Source organism: Hemitrygon akajei, chromosome 10 (genome assembly GCF_048418815.1).
Source record: "Hemitrygon akajei chromosome 10, sHemAka1.3, whole genome shotgun sequence".
Classification (NCBI taxonomy): Eukaryota; Metazoa; Chordata; class Chondrichthyes; order Myliobatiformes; family Dasyatidae; genus Hemitrygon; species Hemitrygon akajei.
The window spans coordinates 133722330-133746496 of record NC_133133.1 but is presented as its reverse complement, the minus strand read 5'-3'; the positions used below and the strand labels follow the sequence as shown (position 1 = coordinate 133746496).

The following is a 24167-nucleotide window of genomic DNA, read 5'->3' as shown; positions in this document are numbered from 1 at the left end:
CTATGGGAGAGGGTAGAACAGTGGGCTCTGTAACCCATGGTTAAATTGAATCATAATGCACATGGTCTTGGCTTGAACAGAATATGTGAAATGTGGAGGAGAGCAGAAGTCCAGCAAAGAGGAAACATCTTCAAGAAGTAAGGTGGAGAAAGAAAGGAAATGGAAACACAATTCCAGTTGAAAATAAGTGGGTTTCAATTTGCCTCCATCAGGAAAGGAGTTAACACCCAGGAACAAAGGCTGGTCACGAATTGGCCACAACTTTTAATGGCATCCTAACCTGGCCCAGATTCATTGAGCTGAACGGCTTAATTCTGCTCTATGGGCTTACCCACAGTTCTCACCATCAAATGAAATGGAGTTTATTGTCTTGTGCAGAAGTACAACGAAATACTGGTATAACGAAAAACATGTTTACAGCAGCATCACAGGAACTTAGGTAGATAACACACTAAATTACTGCATATAGTAGCTATACATTAATACACTGAAGAGAGAGAGAAAACAAAACGCTGTGCACAAACAAGACATTTGTGCAAAAGCACCAAACCACTGTACTGCAAAGAGGTTGTCCACAATATTTCACCACTGAGATAGGCTCCAGGATTTGCAGATTGTTTCAAGTACCTGATGTTTATAGGAAAGTAGCTGTTCCTGAACCCAGTGCTATAGGATTTCAGGCTTCAGTCCCTCCTGCCTGATAGTATCAATGAGCAGGTAGAATGGCCCAGATGGTGGGGATCCTTCATGTTAGATGATGCTTTCCTGAGGTAGCGCCTCATGTGATGGACCAGGCTGCACCTGTCTTATTCTACAACCATCTGTGAAGTTTCTGAGACTATTTGGTGACATGCCAAATATCTTAAAGCTTCTAAGAAAGTAGAGGTGCCAGCATGGCTTCTTTGTGTTTGCATCAGTAAGTTGAGACCAGGACAGGTCATCCAAGATGTTAACACCCAGGAATTTAAAGTTACTGACTCTCCATCTTCATCATCAATGAAAATCAGCCACACCATGGAATTCCGTTGATAATAGCACTACAAGAACTAATTTATAATAACGGACTCAAATTAATTTACCTGAAATTGACTCCCACTAGTTGCTTTGGAAACACACCAGTTTCTCAAACCTAACCCCAACCCAAGCAAGGACGCCTTTGCAAATTCTCCTACTTCTGTCTTTTGCGTTTTAAGAAAGGGCGCAGAAAAAAATTACAAGAATGGGTCCAGTGATTAAGTTGAGAGATCTGTTGGAGGTGTATAGGACCATGGGGCTGGTTTAGATAGGCAGAGAGAAAGAAGTGGTCATATTCGCAAATGGTTCAAGGATGAGGGAGACAGATCTGTAATAATTGCCTAAAGATACAAGAGACAGTGATAGAAAGTTGTTTTACTCAAGAAGCAGCATTAATTGGAATTTATAGCTTGCAGGGTGGAAGAATTTCAAATGTGAGTTGAGTAGAAATTTGAGAGTATAATCTGCAAATTCAAGATCCAACGTGAAGGACCAGGGAAGTTTGACTGATTGGACTGCTCTACGGGAGTGACCTTACACCTGATGGGTCAAATGCCCTCTTTCTATATAACTGCTTGTAAAATAAGTGAATGGAGCCTTGGGATTTCTCCAAGGCTTTAGCCACAAACATTAGTTGAAATGAACATTAGCTTAAAAGGTTCCCTTGATGAGAGAAGCCAGCATATAGAATGTTTGTCTTCATTGGTTGGGATAAGAGTAATTAAGTCATAATGCAGCTATATAAAACTTTACTCAGACTGTGTTGAGAGCATTTCTGATCTCTCCATTACTGAAAGGATGTGGAGACTTTGGAAATGGTGCAGAAGAAGTTTACCAGCATGCTGCCTAGACCAAAGGTGTGAGCAATAAGAAAAGACCAGACAAACTTTGGTTCTTCTCCATGGAATGTTAGGAGCTGGTGGGGGGGGGGGGGGGGGCCTGATAGAGGTTTTTGAAATTATAAGAGGCATAGATAGTGTAGATTGTCAGAATCTGTTCCACAGAGTAGAAATGACAAATACCAGACGACATGCTTTTGAGGAGGGGAAGTTTAAAGGTGCACGTGGGACAAGATTTTTTAAGGAGTAGATAGCACCTGAATAAGTTACATGGTAGTAGTGGAAGCAGACAGTTTGAGGGGTTTTTGAAATGGTCACATAAATATGAATGAAATGGAGGGATATGAGTGAAAAACATTTAGCACAGAGTGGCATCAAGATCGGCACAACATCATGAGTTGAATGGCCTGTCAGTGCAGTTCTGCTCTAAGATCTATGAGAATATTTTGCTTGAGTGTGAGTGACTGAGCAACTGTAACTTTGGGAGGTACCGGGTTCTGGCACAGTCAGAGAAGTCAGCTGTCCTATCCTGCGCCCATGTAGCGTCCCAGGACAAGATGCCATTTTTGCTTCACAGGAACTGCACTGATTTCAGTATCATATTCGTGGAATATTTTGGAACTGGAGAAGGTGCACATCCCTATAATCCAAGGACAATCCAAAGTATGTAGTGAGTCGCTCAATACACAGAAAGAAACACAGGAAACAGAGCCACAAGTAGTCCAATTTAGCCCCTTGTACCTACCCTGCTTCTCAAGAAAATCAATAGCCTCTTGTCCCTTAATACCCTCCATGCTAAACAGTGATCATGTTGCTATTACAGACATGATAACAATATAACCACACGCTGGCAGAAATGTAATTTAAATTGGTATCATGGTTGGCACAGGCATCGTGGGTCAAAAGCCCTGTTCCCCTGCTGTACTATTTGATGTTTCATGTTTGAAAAATACATTAATCTCCATCTAAAGTATACTAAGTGACAAAAGCTCCACAGCCTTCCTGAAAAGATAATTCCAGAGGTTCCCTACCATAGGCTAAATGAAAGATAAACATATTTACTCTCTGCTTAAGTAACCAGAAACAGAGGACATGGGTGAGATCAAGTCTGACGTGCCCATGATAAAACAACTTGTCAGCAGTGTGCAAGCAGGGACAGGAAGGGTAAACAGAAGGTGAGGAATTGAATCATATGACAAGAATCATCCCATGAACAATTAATGGATTCATAGCATGGGGTGCAGTGAAGTGTGGAGATATTTAAAACATTAAGAGAGCACTGGCTTTGTCATCTTCAAGCGCATTAAGGCGCCGACAGTAACACAGGAATTGCACCAACAAATCCATGGAGCAAGTTTTACCTACACACTGACAGTGAGCTGAGAGAAATCATCAGCAAGATGGAAGTGGCACAAACATCTGAGAAAGCATGAGTGGTTATTTACTTTTTGGTGGTAGTGTGGACAGCACTGGTAGAAATACAAAGTGGTTTTACAGTAGCACAGAAGATTTTTACTAGGAACAAGAGGATAAAAATGAGTTTTTTCCAACAAAGAGTAGAAGAAAGCCATTCTGAGTCCATCACTTTGATGAGATAGCTATCGACCACATGTAGCAAAGATGAGGAAGGAGGACTGGGATTATAGAGGAGCTATCAAACAGAAATGGGTTCAAAGACTGAACTCACACTCCCCTGATCCTTTGTTAGGTAAAATGTTCAGTTCAGATTCACCAGCAGGGCAGGACAGGAACAAAGTCTCAGCTGAGCCGAAGTTGAAAATTAGACTTGTCAGGTTAAGAGAATGTAGCACAGGCAATGAGCTGATTTATCTGTTACAACATGAAAGCATTACTCTCTGAAAATCAGAACCAAACTGCTCTCAAGAAATTTGTGCATCCCTTTTCCCTTCTGATTTAAGTTGATGAATGTTTTATAGATGCATAATAGAGAGTATTCTGACTGGCTGCATCACAGCCTGGTATGGAAATACCAATCTCCAGGAACAGAAAGGACTACAAAAATGGTGGATACAGCCCAGTTTGTCACAGGCAAAGCCCTCCCCATCACTGAGCATATCCATGAAGAGTGCTGTCACCAGAAAGCAGCAGCCATCTTCAAGGACACCCACCATCCAGACCATGCTGTCTTCTTGCTACTACCAATGGGCAGGAGGTATAACAGCATTAGGTCCCACGCCACCAGGTTGTACCCTACAACCATCAGGATCCTGAGCCTTCACTCACCTCTACTCTGAACTGCTTCCACAACCAACAGGCTCACTTCCAAGATTGCACAACTCGTGTTCTCAGTATTATTTATTTACTTTTTTGGCACAATTTGTCTTCTTTTGCACATTAATTGGTTGTCAGTCTTTGTTTATGTATAGTTTTAATAAATTCTATTGTTTTTCCTAACTTTCTGGTAAGTGCCTGCAAGAAATGAATCTCAAGGTGGTACATGGTGACATACATACATGTACTTTGACGATAAATTTAATTTGACTTTTGGTGAAGTTTGAATTAAAATAAGGAGGAGGTCAAAGCAAGTCAAAGTCTTTAATTTGTTATCAGCTCTAATATTGTCAATGCTTTCTCATGTACTTACATACAGAGTTACAAGAACTGCTCTCTTTAGGTATGGTGCAGAGACTTTATGGAGTCCTTTGATTCTGTCAGTAGAGAGGTTTCTGAAATTGAAAAAGATAATTAATTTTTAATAAACAAAGATGCCTAGATGCCCGACAAAACACTCAGCTGGGATGTCAAGAATCTCTTTGGGTGGACGTTAAACCCAAAGCCAGGACTCCACCTGAGGAAATAACCCAAATAGATCTTCTTGTATTTCACAGGGATGCCACATTCTGCACTCACTGGGCTGATTTCACTGTTGTTGTACTTGGAGTCTCTGCTGACTAACTTTGTGCTACGTGTAGGGGAGTGTCAGCCAGGGTTCTGGTTTCTAATCTCTATCAACAACACTCTAATCTATGCCAACAAGGGCAAGATCAGGGCATATTTTGGTACCTATGCACAGTGGAAAAATCTGCCAAGGTTTAAAAGTGAACAGAGGATAATGGATTAGATGTCAGCGAGATTGCGAAAATCTACTTAGAGATTAGGTTTGCCCCATGTGCTTCGAAACAGAGTGAAATGCATGGTCTGCATCAAATCAAGTCACCGAGGATTGTACTGGGCCACACTTTCAGAGCCAACACAGTATGCCCACACTTCACTAGCCCTAACCATACGTTAGTCAGTTTTCCTCCATCTACGAGGAGGGAACACACATGGTCACTGAGAGACAAACAGCTGTGGGAATTGAACACCGACCTTTGAGCTGGGACTGCAGTAGCATCACTCTAACCCCCAACACTACCGTATCGCCACTGCAGTATCTGCCAGTGACCCGTCTCGACAGACACTGTACTTAGAAAGAGCAAATCAGTAAGCTGACTAACACTCCCAGGCATGGGCACACATAGAACATGTTGTGCCGACCCTTAAACCTTGCCTCCCATATAACCCTCCACCTTAAATTCCTCCATTAACTTTAATCCACGTTAACATGGATCAGACACTGCCCAGGATACAAAGAACAAACACGTTTCCTTGTTCAAAATAGATTTCAAACATCCAGGTTTGAGGGTTTATGGGACTTATGTTCAGTATCTCCTTTCTCAATAATGATTTTGGAGTGGGACTTCAACTCAGTTGGGCAGGGGTGAGTTCTGTCACCGTTAAAGTAGAACTGACACATGGAGTGAGGGTCACACATGACCTGTAACTCTCAGGAATGAATTGATGGATGTCAATTCTTCTGTTTTTTTAACTCCAGAAATAATTGAAAGAAAAACACAGGAGCCTGAGATAACTTGCCTTCTCAGTTTTTCTTTAGTGAAGGGTTCACATATGGCCTGGTGGCATAGTGATGTACATTATTCAAGTACTTCTTACATATAACCTGTGATCCATTATGTAAACAGAATGCTTAATTAAACAATATAGTTACAAAATTACTCAAATATTAATGCAATATTAAATACACTATTTCAATGAGAATCAGTATTTTCAAAGCAGGAGTGGAAGAGAAGGAAATGGCAACACAATTTCTCTGAAACCAGTCTCTAGAGTATCTGGGTAACACAAATGGATTTGGGTTTCCGCTGTGCACTCAGTCCGGATCCTGAAGAAATATGGATAACTAACAAACCTGGAAGGAGGATCAAATCCCAGTTTAAGTGGGCGGGTCAAAGATGACCTGGGACTCAGGAGAGCTGCCATTTACAGGATTCCCTTTAAATACGGAGCAGGGTATATCAGCCAGACTGGGCTCACGGTGGAAACCCCCATTAAGAAGCACAGGATGTGTACCTGTTTGGGTTATTCGGAGAAATCAGTGGTAGCAGAACATTGCATACGCAATGACCGCAGGATTGACTTTGACAGCACATAATTAACTGTGCTATGGCAATGGCATTTGGGACCACCTGGTGAAGGGAGCCATTGAAATAAGACTATAGAATAAGAATGTCAATAAAGACAAAGGTCTCTCTATAAGAACTAGAGTATGATTTAAAATGAGGTGGGACAGCAGAAACCTGATTAGTTGAGGACTAACCAATCAAGAGTGATGGATGATGGGAGCTGAATATATACTGTATATATGCTGGCACTGGTGAGGGTTCAGAGGAGGTTCACAAGGATGATTCCGGGAATGAAAGGGTTATCATATGAGGTATGTTTCATGGCTCTTGGTCTGAACTTGCTGGAATTTGGGGGGGGGAGGAACCACATTGGAACTTTTCGCATGTTGAAAGGCCTAGACAGAGTAGATGTGGAAAGGATGTTTCCCATGGTGGGGGAGTCTAGGACAAGTTGGCACAGCCTCAGGATAGAAGGGTGTCAATTTAAAACAGAGATGCGGAGAAAATTCTTTAGCCAGAAGGTGGTAAATTCATGGAATTTGTTACCACAGGCAGCTGTGGAGACTAGGTCATGGGGTGTATTTAAGTCAGAGCTTGATAGGTTCTTGAATCCCATGGCATCAAAGGTTATGGGAAAAAAACTGAGGAGTGGGTTGAGGAGGTGAAAAAGGATCAGGCATGATTGAATGGTGGGGCAGACTCAATGGGTCAGATGGCCTAACTCTGTTCCTATGTCTTAAGGTCTATTATACCACCAGACTAGAATAAGCATCATACCTGATGAAGATGCATTTGTTAAAATTGACATGTGGACCCGGCTGGAAGACCGAGAAGAGTTAATGCGTCATAATTGCCGGGAAAGCACTAGATCCTTTCTCATCTGAAGATAAATTCATTAAATCTGAGCCATATATCTATGTTTGAAATAGATAATGCCCAAGGGAAAGCCTCATCAGTGGAATTTTGCCCACAGCAGTAGGTAATTTCCTTCAATCGGTTTCCGCACTAGAATACAATTTTGCAAACTGTGCAGAAAGTACTGCAGCACAGATGCAGTGAGTGAGGCAGCATTAAGAACCAGGGTTACATCTGTGGAATTCTCTGCCACAGGAAACAGTTGAGGCCAGTTCATTGGCTATACTTAAGAGGGAGTTAGATATGGCCCTTGTGGCTCAAGGGATCAGGGGGTTTGGAGAGAAAGCAGGTACAGGGTTCTGAGTTGGATGATCAGCCATGATCATACTGAATGGCGGTGCAGGCTTGAATGGCCTACTCCTGCACCTATTTTCTGTGTTTCTATCAGAATGGCTTTCAGTCAGGTATTAGCACCAACTCCTTCTGATAACTTTGCTGGTACGAAAAGTGGATAGTATCAGGCTATCGCAATGTAAGAGACGTCACAGCCAGGTCAGTCCTCTTTGTCGGAACCCAATGGGGATCAGTGCAGAGCAGCAGTGTGATTTACGCTTCCCTAAGCCGGAGCTTCAAGGTTACAAGTTACAATATCAATAATTGGTAAGAAGCCAATTAAACCAGAATTGATTCAACTTCCTTTACTGACCCGGCTAATGAAGAGTACAAGCCCACAAGGCCAGATTATACAACTGTCGTCATCTTGCTGATGGTTATCAGTTTAAATCGGCTGAATCAACATGTTCACTTTTATAGCCCATTTGTTAATTCCACTGCTTCCATCCAAGGCCGATGTGAATGCAATGTAATTACATTTAAATAGTGCTTCTCCGATACCAAAACAAGACCAAAAAGCCATTAGACAATCGGAACAGAATTAAGCCATTCGAGGCACTGAGACTGCTCTGACATTCCATCATAGCTGTTTTATTACCCCTCTCAACCCCATTCTTCTGCTTCCTCCCTGTAACCTTTGATGCCCTGACTAACCTAGAATCTATCAACCTCCGTTTTAAATATACCCAATGACTTGGCCTCTACAGCTGTCTGTGACAATGAATTCCACAGATTCACCACACTCTGGCTAAACAAATTCCACCTCAACAACTGATGCACCATCAATAACTCTCCGAGATGTGAGGCGAGATATTGGCTTTTATTGGCTGGAAGAAAGAACAAGCAACAATAGACCACCATACTACATCCTGGAGACTGAGGGCAGGGCCCAGGCTCCAATCACCTTTATACCGGGGTCTGTGGGAGGAGCCACGGTCAGTGGGTGGAGCCACAGGAGCAGTCAGCAGGGGGGCGTGTCCAGACAGGTATATGTAGTTCACCACAACAACACACACAAAATGCTGGTGGAACACAGCAGGCCAGGCAGCATCTATAGGGAGAAGCACTGTCGATGTTTCGGGTCTCGGCCCGAAACGTCGACAGCGCTTCTATAGATGCTGCCCGGCCTGCTGTGTTCCACCAGCATTTTGTGTGTGTTGTTGTTTGAATTTCCAGCATCTGCAGATTTTCTCGTGTTTGCTCTTCAAATTCCACCTCATCTCTGTTCTAAAGGGACATCCTTCTATTCTGAGGCTGTGCCCTCTGGTTGTAGACCCTCACACAACAGGAGACATTCCTATTCTCCATGTCCACTCTGTAGGCCTTTCAATATTCAAAAGGCTTCAATGAGATCACCCTCCCCCATTCTTCTAAACTCCAGTGAACACAGACCCAGAGCCCTCAAACGCTCCCCATACTTTTAACCCTTTCGGTCTCCGGATCATTCCTCAGAGCAGAGGAGAAAGCTTTCAGAGGAATACAAAATTATGAGAAGCTTTGATGGAGTAGACGGCATGGAGCTTTCTCTGTGGTCAACAAGTCTAATATCAGAGGGCATAGGCTTAAGGTGAAGAGTATAAGAGAGTTAGCACTGATCAGTGGAAGATTTTTTTCACCAAGAGGCTACTGCAATCTGGAATGTGCATCCTGAAAGCAAGGCCTGTGGTGGAGATAAGTACTGTCATAACATTTAAAAATCATCAGCACAAACATTTGAATCACCAAGGCAAAGCAGACTAGAGAGCAAGTGATAGCAAATGTGATTCGGATAGATAGGTAACTGAAGTTGGAATAGATATAAAGGATCAACGAGCCTGTTCCTGGCTACATGACAACTATCACTAAAGACTTGGTGGAAGGAGTATGCTGCAAGTAGTTTCTTAAGGGAAGAGGGAGATGTGCAAGTGAGACATTTAGAACAGGTGTTCCCAAATTAGAGTCCAAGGACCCCTCAGTTAATGGTAGGGGTCCATGGCATAAAAAAAGGTCAGGAAACCCCGGGTTACAGAGAGAAGATCCTACAGCTTCAGGAGCAGAGAACAGGCAGCCAGGATTGACCAAATAAAACCTGTCAATGTGGCCACAGTAGATGAGCAAATAAGTCCAAAAGCTTTACATGGCTGCCAGCTCATTTGGCTGAGGGTGCACACACTATATGAGGTGCCTCCTTGTAGGTAGAGCAAGAACCAAAGTCTCATCTGTGCAGGAGAGTTTATTTCTCATCTCCCAGCTAATATGTACTCCTCAACTCAAAGGTTGAGGCCACTCTAACAATTCAGGCATGAGACATTTTTTAGTCCTGGAGTCATAGAGCAGTACAGTGCAGAAGCAGGCCCTTCTGCCCATCTAGTCTATGCTGAACCATTATTCTGCACAGTCCCATCGACCTGCACCAGAGCCCTCCATACTCCACCCTTCCACGTACTTATCCAAATGTCTCTTAAATGTTGAAATCGAACCTCCCCATTCCCCACTTCCAATAATAGCTTGTTCCACGCTCACACCACCCTCTGAGTAAAGAAGTCCCCCTCCCAGGTTCCTCTTAAATATTTCACCTTTTACCCTTAATCTATGACCTCTAATTCTTGTCTCACCCAACCTCACTGGAAAAAAACCTGCTTTTAACGCAACTGGAATATTGCCTCCAAGTGTGGTCTTCCTACTGAGGTAAGGATTTGCTTGCAATAAATGGGGTGCTTAAAGGATTCACCAGACAAGTTCTTAAGATGGTCAAGAGATGAAAGGAGGCACGTGAGGGATATGGAAGATTAAGATAACTGGCAAAATATAGTCCATAGAAAAATCAGGGGTGATCACATTAAAAATAATCTTATGGGGTTTGACAGCAGATTCAATGCCTGGCTGAGGAGAACCAGGGTCACAGACTCAAGATATCTGGGATGAGAAGAAAGCCCTTCACCCAAAGGATCATGAATCTATGGACACAAGAAACTGCAGATGCTGGAATCTGGGGCAATAAGCAAATTGCTAGAAGAACTCAGCAAGTCGGGCAGCATCCGTTGGAGGAAAAGGGACTCTGCATCAAGCACTCCCGAGCCATGCTCTCAAAATGTCGATCATCGGTCTGCCTCTGTGGATGGGGCTTGACCCACCAAGGTTCTCCAGCATCTTCTTTGTTCATTGCTCTCTAAGAGAGCCACTGAACAAGCTCAAGGCCGAGGGCAATAACTTTATGGATGAGGTTACTGCAGAAAAGTGGCATTGAGCGGAAAAGAGATCTTATCAAACGGCAAATGAAACACAAGAGATCATGTGGCCTACTCCTGCTGCTACTTCTATGTCCCTATGTTAACCACTGGCAATTCCAGGGCAGGGTGACCTGGTGGCAGTCACTACCTCTCCAGCTCAAGGTTACAAAGCATGATTAACACACACAAAGTGCTGGATGACCTCCATAGGTCTTGCAGCATCTATGAGGAGTAAGCAGTCAGTGATTCAGGCCAAGACCCTTCATCAGAACTGGAAAGGAAGGAGGAAGAAACCAGAATACGAAGATGGGTGGTGGGATAGCGAAGGAGTAAAAGCTGGAAGGTGAAAAATGAAGCCAGGTTGGGGGGGGGGGGGGGGGGTGGGGACAGGTGATGAATTGAGAAGCTGGGAGGCGATAGGTAGAAGGGTTTAAGGTCTGAAGAAGCAGTAATCTGATAGGAGCATCTGATATTCCTGGCCAGTCTCCAACCCAAACAGCAAGCAATTACCAACAGGTATTGCTTCTAAAAACCAGGTGTGATTGGTTGATTACAGCCCGACCCCCCTCAACTAAAATCAATGACCAAGACAAAAAAAACCAAGTGATTACCATCTTGCTGCACAGAAAATTCATTGCCATATCCTTTAAGCTTTTAATTGTCAGAAAAACACTGCAGGATAAGCTCAGGGCAGCAAAGGTTTTCAATAAATGCACGTGTTTCATTCCTTCTTTGTCACAATTTAGTTTCTGTCTCTGTATGACTGATGGGCTGAACTGGCATTGCTGGAGTTGGAGCTCGTCCAGAATTCAATTGTAAAGGGAGTTCTCTCAGACTACACCAGAATGAACAGCACATACAAAACGCTGCAGAAACTCAGTGGTAAGGCAGCATCAACGGAGAGGAACAAACAGTCAATGTTTCAGGCCAAGACCCAGGGAGGGCAGTGAAGAATGCCAAAGGTTAAGCACTGGTATTTGGGGAAATTAAACTGAAGGGGGTCAAGATCTGAAATGGAGAAATGCTGAGGTGTGAAGGCTGAAGTGAGGGTAGGTGATGATCTGAAAAGAGGAATAGGAATATTAAACTTGCAGAAATGCCTACTCTTAGCTGACACAGGTCAACAAAGAACAGGATGAACAGTGTGTAGGGCTCGGGTGAGAAGGGCAGGTCAGCAGGCCTGAGTGAGCTCACAGTCGAAGTGGTCAAGGGAGGGTGCAGGAACAATCATGCAGGTAGGAGGACGAGCCAAGGAATCACATGGATAATCAGCTGGAATTAGCTGAGCTGAGCTGCTGATGGGGACAACAGTGAAACAGGGATGGGAGAAGATACTGAGGTGCAAGCTAACTGCGTTTAACCGGATGTCACGCTTCCACCTCCGGCGGTGAAACAGCAGATGAATGGGCTTGGTGGTCAGGGTACGACCTTCCTCATTTTTAGTAGGCACACATCACTGAACATCCAGTATTGTTTAGCAAGACAAGAGGTAACAGAGAGGTCAAGAACAGTGGTAGTGAGGTAGCAGAGGAGGTAAAACACAAGGTGGCAGAGGAGGCTGCCAACAAGGGGCAGTAGTTGGATGAGAAACTCAAGAGAATTTTTCAGGATTCAAGGTTAGAAATAAGAAATAAAGATGTGAGGGGTGATTGATAAGTTCGTGGCCTAGGGTAGAAGAAGTCAATTTTAGAAAACCTAGTACATATATTTTTCAACATAGTCTCCTTCTACATTTACACACTTAGTCCAGCGGTTGTGGAGCATACGGATCCCTTCTTTGTAGAAGTTGGCGTCTTAGACCTCCGCAAAGTGTTCTCAGCAGGGGTGACTGATAAGTTTGTGACCTAAGGTAGAAGGAGATGAGTTACACAGCCCTTGTTACATGCACGTGCAGTTCAACTCTTTGAGTGATTATGCAGAAAGTTTGAAGTTAATAACTTCTGTGGTATTTCTGTTTCAGATAATTGAAAATTGCAAGTAAGCACTGTCTGAGAAAATGGACAACATCGGCCTTCGTTCAGTCATCCGCTACCTGGGTCTCAAGGGCTTATCACCCAAGGAGGTCCACGAGGACATGGTGGCAACACTAGGGAAGGGTGAAAAATAAATGTGCTAGGTTTTCTGAAACTGACTCCTTCTACCTTAGGCCACAAACTTATCAATCACCCCTTGTATAAAAGACAAACTACCAAATAACTAAGTAACAAATTATGTATTTAAATAAAATACGGAACAAATTAGAACACTAACAATATTACTACAGTATTATAAAACTGTAGTTCCTAAAAGGAATTTATCCAGTACATGCTGCTGTGCTCTTTTGATCAATTGCAAATGAACAAAATCAGCACAGATACCGAGTGCAGATAATTGACTGCCTTCATACAATGCATTTAATGATTGCATCATCCAAATCTTCACTTTCAATTGAACATTCAAAATGATTGTTGGTACCTTAAAATTCTTCATAGTTCGTAAATTGTTGAGGTAGTGAAATTGTTCCATTTTCACTCCCGGCCATTTCTGGCATCTCCAAGCCTGAATGCTTGAAACATTTAGAATTGTCTTACTGCTTATTTCTCACCGACTATCAGCAACAAAAAACGCAACTGACACTATTTATTAACTGTTTGCTCTCAGCAGTGCAGTGTGTAACAGCCACACAAGTGCACACGACTGACACTAGCTAGGAACTCTCCTGCTCCAATTAAGTTCTGCAATGTCCCATATAAACAAAGGAAATCCCAGCCATATTCCTGATTAGTTTTTGTTCCTGAAGCATTGTTCCAAATAAGAGGCTGCCACAATTAACTAATGGCCCAATTAAGCAGAATCCACTGTATTATACTAACCACTGTGGAATTTTAGACCCAAGACCACAGGATACATAACATATCACCAAGTATCAAAATGCAATCAGAACATCAGTAGAGGGTCATCAACAGAAATGAGAGCAACAATGGGACTGTGTAGCCAGAGCCTTACAGCTCATGAACCCTTAAATATCAGCTCTCAGTCAGCACTCTCACTCACTGGGTTTGAGCAAAACTATGCAGAAACTCTGGTCGATAACCAGGAACAAAGTGCGACTCTCAACTATTTTTAGTGGAGCATAAGAGCACTGCTATGTATGTTTTGTTGATTAGGGAAGTAACTCGCACAGCCAGGAGTAAGCTTTGAAATGAGGCTGCACTCCCCAGTGAGTCTAATCAAAACCATACAAACGCTTATCCATGCATTATCCCAACTGCATTCATTGTCGAGCTGTCCATCATTAATTCTATTTTATTTCCACTGTATAAACGTGCTTTGACCAGCTGGTGGATGCTGGAGAATTGGTCAAAGGGAGCTTAGAAGAGGTTCTGTCTGACATTCTATGAACAAAAGAAGATTTCTGATGGAACAGTGGGGGTTCCTTAAGAGCAGCAGGTGGAATTCTGGCAAACTTTGTGTCTCCGTAATAACAGAGATTAATCCAATTTAGAACACATTTTCTTTCATATCACTCATTTGTGAAGCACCTCAGTCAGTTGTGGAGGAGTAGAGCAATAAGATGATAGCTCAGAGAACAACTTTTACTGCTAGCTGTCTGAATGTGGCAAAGCAGCAAACCCCAAAGCTTTTCACAGGAGAATTAGACGCAAGGCAACATAGAGATACTAATGCAGAGAACCTTAGGAGGATGGTAAGCTTTAAGTAGTTTATTAAATGGGACGGGGCAAAGAAGAGTGCTAAAAGCACAAACAGGGTTGGCAGTGTGAGTGAAAGGAGGCATTGGAGGAGTACTAAGATCTCAGCGGGTGGTGAAACAAGACATACAAAAGGGCTGAGAAACGAGTAGGAGAAGATTAAAGTGTTGCTTAACTGGGAGCTAACATAGTTGAGTGAGCAGATTGATCTGCGTTTGAGTCTGGACACCACCCAGGACAACGGCAAAAGTTCTGACTTCCGCCTCAAGATGACCAAGCAGAGATGCATTGGAACAGTCAAGGCTGGAAGCAACAAGGAAAACTTCAGCACGGGGATCAAAAGTTCAAGTTGATTTTCTAAAATAATGAAAACAGACACTCTTGAAAATTTGTAAACAAAATTTGAGGCTGACATTTTAGTGTGGTGCTCAGCCCTACACTGTCAGGGCTCACTTTCAGCATGTGATTTTACCGATGTGCCATCTCTCTCAGGTGCCGTTAATTACCTTATGGCAACATTTCAAAGAGGATGGGAATTAAATGCAGTTAAAGCCATGATATAACATAGAATCTCCTTCAAAATCCCACCTAGGCGCCTCACCGTGGCGTAGGAGTGACACTGGCTGAACATTAGCAAAGTACGGCGAAGATTTGTTCTCTGGCAGGTCTAACCTAGCCGTGAAGGTGATGTTCCATCGGTATACTACTAGACTAGATCTAGTAGTCGGATCATGGCTAGCTAAGTCAAGGAGGTAAGAATGCCTTTGCTACTTTGTAGGTTATGCCTCTTCAAGCAAAGGCTGCACCCAACGAGGATGCCGGCAGCAGGGCGTCTGATGGTGTCTGTGCCAGATGAATCCAAAAGGGTCAATGTGGAGGAACCAGAGTGCTGGTCAACGGATGGCATCACTAGACTAGTTAGTTGTCACTGCGGGGCAGCTTCCTTACCTGCTAAGTCTGTTACACTCCTGTATACCACTTAGCATCAGATTTGGAAGCCAGGAGAGACTGTATGGTGGGGGCATGACACCGTCCATCTTATTACTGTGCGAGGAGTGTTGGAGCAGAGTTTCTGGATGGTCTGCAGAGACTAAACTGTCAGCACAGTCAACATCGAAATCGATGGACAGCCAAAGAAGAAGATGATAACATAGAACACAACAGCACAGTACAGGCCCTTCAACCCACGCTGTTGTTACTACATTTTAACATACTCCAAGATCAATCTAACCCTTCTCTCCTACATAACGCTCTGGTTTTCCCAATTCCAAGTTAATGGGTGGAAAACAGAAAGCTTCCTCATCAATTCAGGAGTCAGGAAAGTCTTGTTTGTGTGCTGTACTGAGCCTTTTGTCAATCCATCAAGAAAGTTGCAGTCTCAAGATGGGTGATAAGCCAGGAAAGCAGGTGAACCCTCCCTGGACATGGGCATCTTCTATTTGGACACAATGGAATTCTTTGAGGAAATAACAGGCAGGATAAACAAAGGAGTGTCAATGGATGTTGTTTCTGTGGATCTTCAGAAAGTCTTTGACAAGGTACCACACATGAAACTGCTAAACAAGGTAAGAGGCCATAGTATTACAGGACAGCACCCAGCATGGATAGAACATTGCTGACTGACAGGGGGCAACAAGTGTGAATAAACGGGGCCTTTTCTGGTCGATTGCCAGTGAGTAGTGGTGTTCCGCAGGGGCTGGTGTTGGGATCACTTTTTTTCACATTATATGTCAATGATTTGGATGTAGGAATTGATGGCTTTGTGGCCAAGTTTGCAGACAATACAAAGATAGGTGGAAGGGCAATAACTGTTCAGGAAGCAGGGAGTCTGCAGAAGGACTTAGCGAGATTATGAGAATGGGCAAAGAAGTGGCAGATGGAAGTGTATGGTCATGCACTTTGGTAGAAGGAATAAAGGCATAAACTAGCTTCTAAATGGGAGAAAATACTGAAATACTTGGGAGTCCTTGTGCAGGATTCCCTGGTTAACTTGCAAATTGAGTCAGTGGTAAGGAAGGCAAATGCAATGTTAGCATTCATTTCACAAGGACTAAAATATAAAAGGATGTAAAGCTGAGGCTTTAGAAGACATTGGTCAGACCACATTTTGGAGTATTGTAAGCGTTTTTGGGCCCCTGATCTGAGAAAAGATGCGTTGGCTTTGGAGGGGGTCCAGAGGATGGTCACAAGAATTATTCTGGGAATGAAAGGGTTAATGTATGAGAAGTGTTTGACAGCTCCAGATCAGTACTCACTGAGGTTTAGAAGTATGAAGGGGGATCTCACTGAAACCTATTGAATATTGAAAGGCCTAGATAGACTGGACATGGAGAAGACGTTTCCTATAGCGGTGGAGTCTAGGACCAGAGGACACAGCCTCAGAATACAACGATGTCTCTTTGGAACAGAAATGAGGAGGAATTTCTGTAATCAGAGGGTGGTTGATCTGTGGAATTCATTGCCACAGATGGCTGTAGAGGCCACATTATTGGGTATACTTACAGCAGATGTTGATAGGTTTTTGATTAGTAAGGGCATCAAAGGTTACGGGCAGAAAGCAGGAAATAGGGTTGAGAAGTATAATAAATAGCTATTACAGAATGGTAGAGCAAACATGATGGGCCAAATAGCCTAATTTTGCTCCTCTGTCTTATGGACACCTGCAACTAGTTTGAGCTGGCTCTGGGGGAATCAGAGCCAATCACAGTTAAAGCTGGGCATTTACTTTTGATGATTGGTCCAATAGATCCTTGCTCCATTAGGTTCAATTACCCAAATGTGCTGGGAACCCGGTTCTGAAGAGCTGAGGAATGCAGCAGGAACTGACAATGGGCAATATCAAGCGAGTCGTCTCGAAGGCAAGAGAACGTCGGTGTTCTCGGTTTTGGTGTAGCTAGTCCAAGTATGGTCATACCCCGCTCCTGAACCAGGACAGTCACCAGAGCCATGTTCCATTTCAACTGGAGATACAAAATATATAGTACTTGCATGGACCTGATTTACTGGTCTCCAGAAAAAGGAAAGAAAACTACAAATTTGGCCTTAATGCCAAAGGCAACCTGTACACATGGCTGCATCAAACTTGCACAAATCAATCAGGCATCATTCTGCACAGAATGTCCTCCAGTGCCCACAAGGAAAAGAGATGGCAGAGTCGTTATGATCCTACTCCATCATTTGCTGTCCCCCAATTCCAGTGTTCAGTGTGCATGCTGCATCTGAACAATAGCTCCTATTTATATAGCAGCTTTAGCATAGTGACATAACCCAAGCTTCAAGAAAACATCAACAAGAAGCAACACCAAACCATGCAAGATGTAAAAGCAGACATGCAATCACTAGTGAGTGAGGCAGCTTTTAAAGATCAGCTTAGAGGGAGAAGGATCGATACTGAAACATATTTTAGGGGAAAGTATTCAGGGGCTTTAGGTCTTTACCTCGAGAGATAACAGAACCATCCCAAGGAGATAACAGATCGATTCATCCCAAGGAAGAAGAGGCGCAACGGTGTGATTAATACTGTGGATGGTCAGAATTGGAGCAAGCCCAATATCTCGGAGAGTTGGAGATTAGCAACAAGGTGAGTGCAGCCAGGGAGAAATTTGAAACAAAAGGTGTACATATGAAGATAAGCCGTAGTGCCCTCACAAACGAGAATGTTAGAAATACTCAGCAGAGTAATATTAACCTTACTCAAAGTAGGGGTCAAGCTTGGTCTAATGGCTGGTGTACGAGAGGAGCATTTGGCTCACTATCTCGCTGTCAGATATTACCTGGTGTGCTTGCCTGCCCTGCTGGGGCCCAGCATCAGTAGTTTTACAATCAAGAATGAAATTCCAGCACCATTTAGTGACAACACTCAGGGGCACACTGCTCAATTAATTTAAGCTTTTCAAAACTTATCTTAAAGATTCAGTCATTAGCTCCTGAATGCTTTTGCCTGTGGCACCCCATTCAACCATTCACTTGCACTGAAAATTTCAAGTAATGCTGCGCTGAATCAAAATGGAGACAGAGAATGCAATTGAGCTAAAAAATGAAGGGAGGTTTTCAGACATAAAATATGCTCTTTATATTTTAATTGCTCTGTTGTTTATATCTCTTCCCTTGTGTCTTCACATTATGAAAAGATCTGTTAAATGGCCCCTTGTGCTTCTGTTGCTTACATTCCTAAGCAGCCCTTTTGCTAGAATTGAACTGACCCATAGCAATCACCATGGACAGAAAACACAATGACAAGCTCTGTCCACGCTTCCTGTGTGTCAGGTTGTTGCACTGCAGAAGGAAGATCATACAAGAGTACGCTCACTGTGCTGGTCTGTGCCAAGGACAGGCTGGTAATATTTGGTGTATACAGCGAACAAAGTTGATCCATGATCTTTAGGCAAATGGTTCTCTCACAACAGCCCAAGCCCAGAGTCAGGTTAATATTACTCAGTTGATCTGCTATTCCAGTACTCTTTTTTTTTTTAGCTTTCTAGTATCTGCATGTCACAGTTGTAGCATGTCTTTCTTCTCTCTAACATTCCTCATTCACTTCCTTCAAAATACACTCCACTCCTCCAGACGGACCTTTATGTTACTTTTATTTCAGCAAAGGCAATGAATCACATTGGTTTCTGTCTCATCATACACATGCCCTACTTTTTGCAAATTAAACCATCCTTGTTATCTCACTTCTCCAGTGTAACGGAGAGTCGCTGACGGGCAACATTGAGACCATAAGACGTAGGAGTAGAATTTCGCCATTTGACTCATTAAGCCTGCTCCACCATTCTCTCATGGTGATTATTATACTGCTCGATCCCATTCTCCTGCTTTCTCCCCATAACCTTTGATGCTCTTACTAATTAGGAATCTATCAACCTCTGCTTTAAATATACCTGACAACTTGTCCTCCACAGCTGTCCATGGGAATAAATTCCATGGATTCACCAACCTCTAGTTGAAGAAATTCTTCCTCGCCTCTGTTACAAAGGGACATCCTTATAACCTGAGGCTGTGCCCCCTGGTCTCAGACTCCCCCGCTATAGGAAACATCCTCTCCCTGTCCATTCTATCCAGGCCTTTCAATATTCAATAGGTTGTATTGAGGATTCAACCCCCCCACCCACCCTCAATCTTCTAAAATTGTTTATCTTTTTTTAGATACTCCCTGGCCTACTAAGCCTTTTCTGTTTTTATTTCAGACTTCCAGCATCTGCAGGGTTTTTTTGCCATTCCATTAACATGGCAATTCTGAATAGGCAGTCTACATCTCACACTATTCAGCTGTCAGAGTCAGGTTGGAAACCAGCCCAGCACCACCCTATTCCACAATAAAACCTTGCTTCAATATTTAAGAAGACTGCGTTCATGTAGAGCTTCCCACAACCTCAAGGGATTTCAAAGTCACTTACAGCAAATAAGGAGCTAGTGAATAATAATGGAAGCATTTAAAGAGGAGATGTATACCCTTCTGAAACATCTGAGAGTTGACGGCTATGGGAAACTGACACAGAGAAAGAGTTAAGGACTGGGATAGATCAGTCACGATCACACTGAATGGCGGGGCAGGCTTGAGAGGCCAGGTGATCTATTCCTGCTCTGATTTTCCAATGAGATTCATTGTCCCCTGACATTTTCACAGCAACCTTCCTCAGCAGCAATGGTATGGCAAACAGAAAATCTATCCTTTCAGCTTGAAAGATAAATATCTGTGATACTGGAAGAAACTCTGCCGATTTACTTCAAACAGAACTGGAACCTTTTTCACAGACGTCCTTGATTTGCATATGTCACCACAGTTTAATTTCTCATCTAAAGTACGGACCGTGCAACCTTCCCTCAGCATAGACCATGTTCTTCTCGCACTCCCACCAGTCCAGCCAAGTTCTCTTACCCTTCAACCTCTTTTTCCATTGTTAAAAAGTCTCGTCACCATTCCCTATCTGGTTCCATCGCCCCAACACTTTCAACCCTACCTGCCTGGCTTTCTGTTCCCTTAGTTCCCCTTTGCTACCAACTCTCCCACACGGTTTTCTCTTCCCATCAACCCTCCCATATCCGGGTCCATATATCTCATCAGCCTCCGTCTCTATCCCTCCCCTCCTCCATCCATTGTGTTTTTCCCATTTATCAGTTTCCACCTTTCACCTCCCAGCTTCTGTCTCCACACTACCACCCCCCCCCCACTCACTCTTCTGCAACAGCCGGCTTCCTCTCCCCCTCATCTGGTTCGACCCATGACTGAGACACCTCTATCACACCTCAATATTCCACTGGTCTTTCCTCTATATCCTCGGATCTGATGTGTTTCCACCTGAAAAGCAGACCACACTTTTGCCTCCGGCGATGCCACTTGACCCGAGTTCTTCCAGCAGTTTGCTTATTTCCCCTGTCCCACCCCACCCCAGTACTGCAGTACTCAAGTCTGAGGAGGCCATAACAACCCATCCCTTGTTGTTCACTAGTGAGAATTCCAGCACTGGCCACTGGTCAAATGAAGGCAATTAGTTGTCACTTCAATGTAGTGTTGCTGCTGTAAAATGCTGACAATAGTTTGGCAGGAATCTAACAAATTTAAAAGCAGAATTTTTTTGTCGCTTGGCCCTCCCTCTCCCTCCACCTTAGCTCTGGTGTCAAAATAATAAGGATTGGAAATGTCACCTGGTAACATTCCAATTTTGCTGGAGTTTCGTCCATGGAACAACAATGCAACTGGCAGAGAGCCCTAAACATTGAAGGTGGAGGGAGCTAATATGATTTGTGGTCCTATTCTCTTTAACTACAGGGGCCCTGAACTCTATTTAAAACCAGGAAGAGGCTATTCTTCCAACCCAAACTTATCAATTGACATCCCTTAAAGCAGGGGTGTCAAACTCAAATACACAGTGGGCCAAAATTAAAAAATCGGTACAAGTCGAGGGCCGGACTGGTTCAGCGTTTATTGCAAAACTTATTGAAATGAATTTATTACACATATTAACCTGGAACTAACAAAGCTTAGATTATTGCCTACAAAAACAACATTGAACATTAAATAAATAAAAAATCAGTTGCATTTATTTCTTATGGCTTTATCTGCAGATTTTCCGGAGTAATTTCTAATGAAAACATTTTTCCACAGGCCAACACTCTGTGATTCACACTAGTCTAAGCCAGATACTTGGCATCTCATCTTGGATGCAAGTTCATCAATGTTTGGAGTCAGGCTCTGAGCTGAGGAAATCCTCAGAATTGAGTGAAGGTGTTCATCAGAAAGACGACTCCTGTGTGATGTTTTGTTTATCTTCATCAAAGAGAACAGTTGTTCACACAGATATGTGCTGCCGAACATAGAGAGCATCTGAGCAGCTTGGGTACGCAGCTGGGACATTGTGTCGGGAATGAAACGTAGAAACTGTGCAGCGCCCACCGAGTCATACTTTGCCTTGAGTGTGTCACTACATTGGAGTTCAATCAGCTCCATTTGTATGTTGGTTGGTGCGCTTTCCACGTCAGCTGCAAATGGATTACTGAGCAGTTCAAACCTGCTTTTTTGGGCTTCAAAGTCAGCAAATCGCCATGTGAAGTCGGCACCAAGTATGCTAAGTTTTTCAGCAAACTTTGCACGTGGGAACACTGCGGTAGAAACCTGTTCTTTCATAGTTTGGCCACACGGAAAATGGCTCGTTTTCTTGCTGCATCTGCATCTCCCACAGGCGCAGCTTGGTTTTAAAAGCCCTCACTGCAGCGTACATGTCTGTGATCACACAACCCCGCCCCTGAAGCTGCAGGTTGAGCGCATTGAGATGGCTCGTGATGTCACACAGAAACGCCATTTCACAAAGCAACTTTTTATCCCGGAGCTCTGTTGTGTCTTTCCCTTTGCTTTCCATGAACTGACAGATCTCCTCAGGCAACTCGAAACATCTTTTCAGCACTTTTCCTTGGCTTAACCATCGCACCTCTGTGTGATAGGGCAAATCATTATATTCTGAACCCAACTCCTCCAGAAACAACTTGAACTCGCGGTGATTCAAACCTTTGGCTCTTATGAAGTTAACTGCTCGTGTTATGGTGCTCATTATATGTTCCATTTTCAAGGCTTTGCCACACAACGATTCCTGGTGTATGATGCAGTGATAAGCTCACATTTGAAAATGCTTGCCTTTTATCTGGGCACACGACGTCGCAAACTTTCATCATGCAGTTTTTAACAAATTCTTCCTCGGTAAAGGGCCGGGCTGATTTAGCAATCTCTGCTGCCACAATAAAACTAGCCTTTACAGCAGCCTCACTTTGTGTTTTGGCTTTTGTGAACATAGCCTGCTGTAATGCCAGACTTCTTTTCAACTCTTCTACCTTCTGGAGCTTCTGTTTCTTGTCCAGATGCTTGCATTTGTCGTGGTGTTTCGTTTCATAGTGTCGTCTTACGTTATATTCTTTAATTACAGCCACACTGTCTCCGTACACAAGACAAACGGGTTTGCCCTTTATATCTGCGAACATATACTCTGCCTCCCACCTGCCTTGAAAACCCCTGTTTTCAAAGTCCACCTTTCGTTCAGCCATTTTTGGGGTGAGGGATAGCTGAAAGTTGACCACACGTGACTAGCACCATAAGGATGCTGATGAGAGAGTAAGGCAAGCGCGAGCAATGCACTGGCAGTGCATTGTGGGATTTGTAGTATTAGTGGTGCATGCAATATACCAGCGGGCCAGCTCTAATAGAAAAAAATTTATTCATTAATGATATTCAGGAAGTAACCCAGGGAAACCGAATAAACTCTAAAAACCCTGAAAACCTGGTACCTGGATAAACTCAGCATTAGCCATATCATACGCCATAGGCGCTTCGATTACTGGGGCCAGCTTTAATAGTAATTAGATATTATCTCGCAGGCCAAAGATAATTCCACCGCGGGCCTTGAGTTTGACATATATGCCTTAAAGTATTTGTTCTTAGTTCAGGTATCTGGCATACAACAGTACTAAGTTTTCAGAAAAGCTACACAGTCTGAACTACTCAAGAGCAAGAAAACTGAAATTATTCTATTATAGAGCCTCTCTGATTTCCCAAACCCACCTAGTCAATCCGTTAATAGAATTCTGCACTCTCAGCCTTACCAGACAGATTTCAGGCAGTTAACATTCATGCAGAATGTTGTCAAACTAATTCTCAGTAAGTTAAATCTGTCCGCTCTTTTCTCATTATTTAGTTATATTCCCAGTCAATAATCTCCTCTTGCAAATGCAGGGAATGCGCACTTCCTAAAAACATTGTTTACATATGAGATCACCCGCTTTGCTTTTTGCCACTCTTCCCAAATGCAAGCGCCCTTTCTTCATCCATCACCGCCAAACCCTTGTGACTGACATAAATTACATTATGGATTGAGACAGCGTAGGTGACAGAAGTGTGTGCAGTGATAGTGTAGTGTGTAGAGATCATAACTCCATTAGTCTTAAGAAAATTTTTGAGAAGGATAGGTTGAAATTACAAATTGGAGAAAGGCCAGTTTTGATGGCATCAAGAAATGATCTGGCAGGTGTGGATTACGATAGTTTGTGTTCTGGCAAAGGGGTGCTTGGTAAGTGGGAGGCCTTCAAAAGTGAAATGTAGACAGTACAGGGTTTGCATGTTTCTGTTAGAATAAAAAGCGAGGCTAACAGGTTTATGGAACCCTGGTTTTTGAGGGATATTGAGGCCCTAGTTAGAAGAAGAAGGTGCATACCATGTATAGGCAGCAAGGAACAAATGAACTACCTTGGGGGTAATGC

General features: G+C 43.3%; 1 protein-coding gene across 2 annotated transcripts in view; it reads right to left on the bottom strand.

The window, feature by feature from the left end:
- tmtc1 (transmembrane O-mannosyltransferase targeting cadherins 1) overlaps positions 1-24167 on the bottom strand; it is a 175358-nt gene that overhangs the window by 89396 nt on the left and 61795 nt on the right. For both annotated transcript variants that reach the window (XM_073059004.1, XM_073059003.1), the window contains exon 5: positions 4459-4540. In XM_073059004.1, the coding sequence (XP_072915105.1) occupies positions 4459-4540 (82 nt within the window). The remainder of the gene's footprint in view (positions 1-4458; positions 4541-24167) is intronic.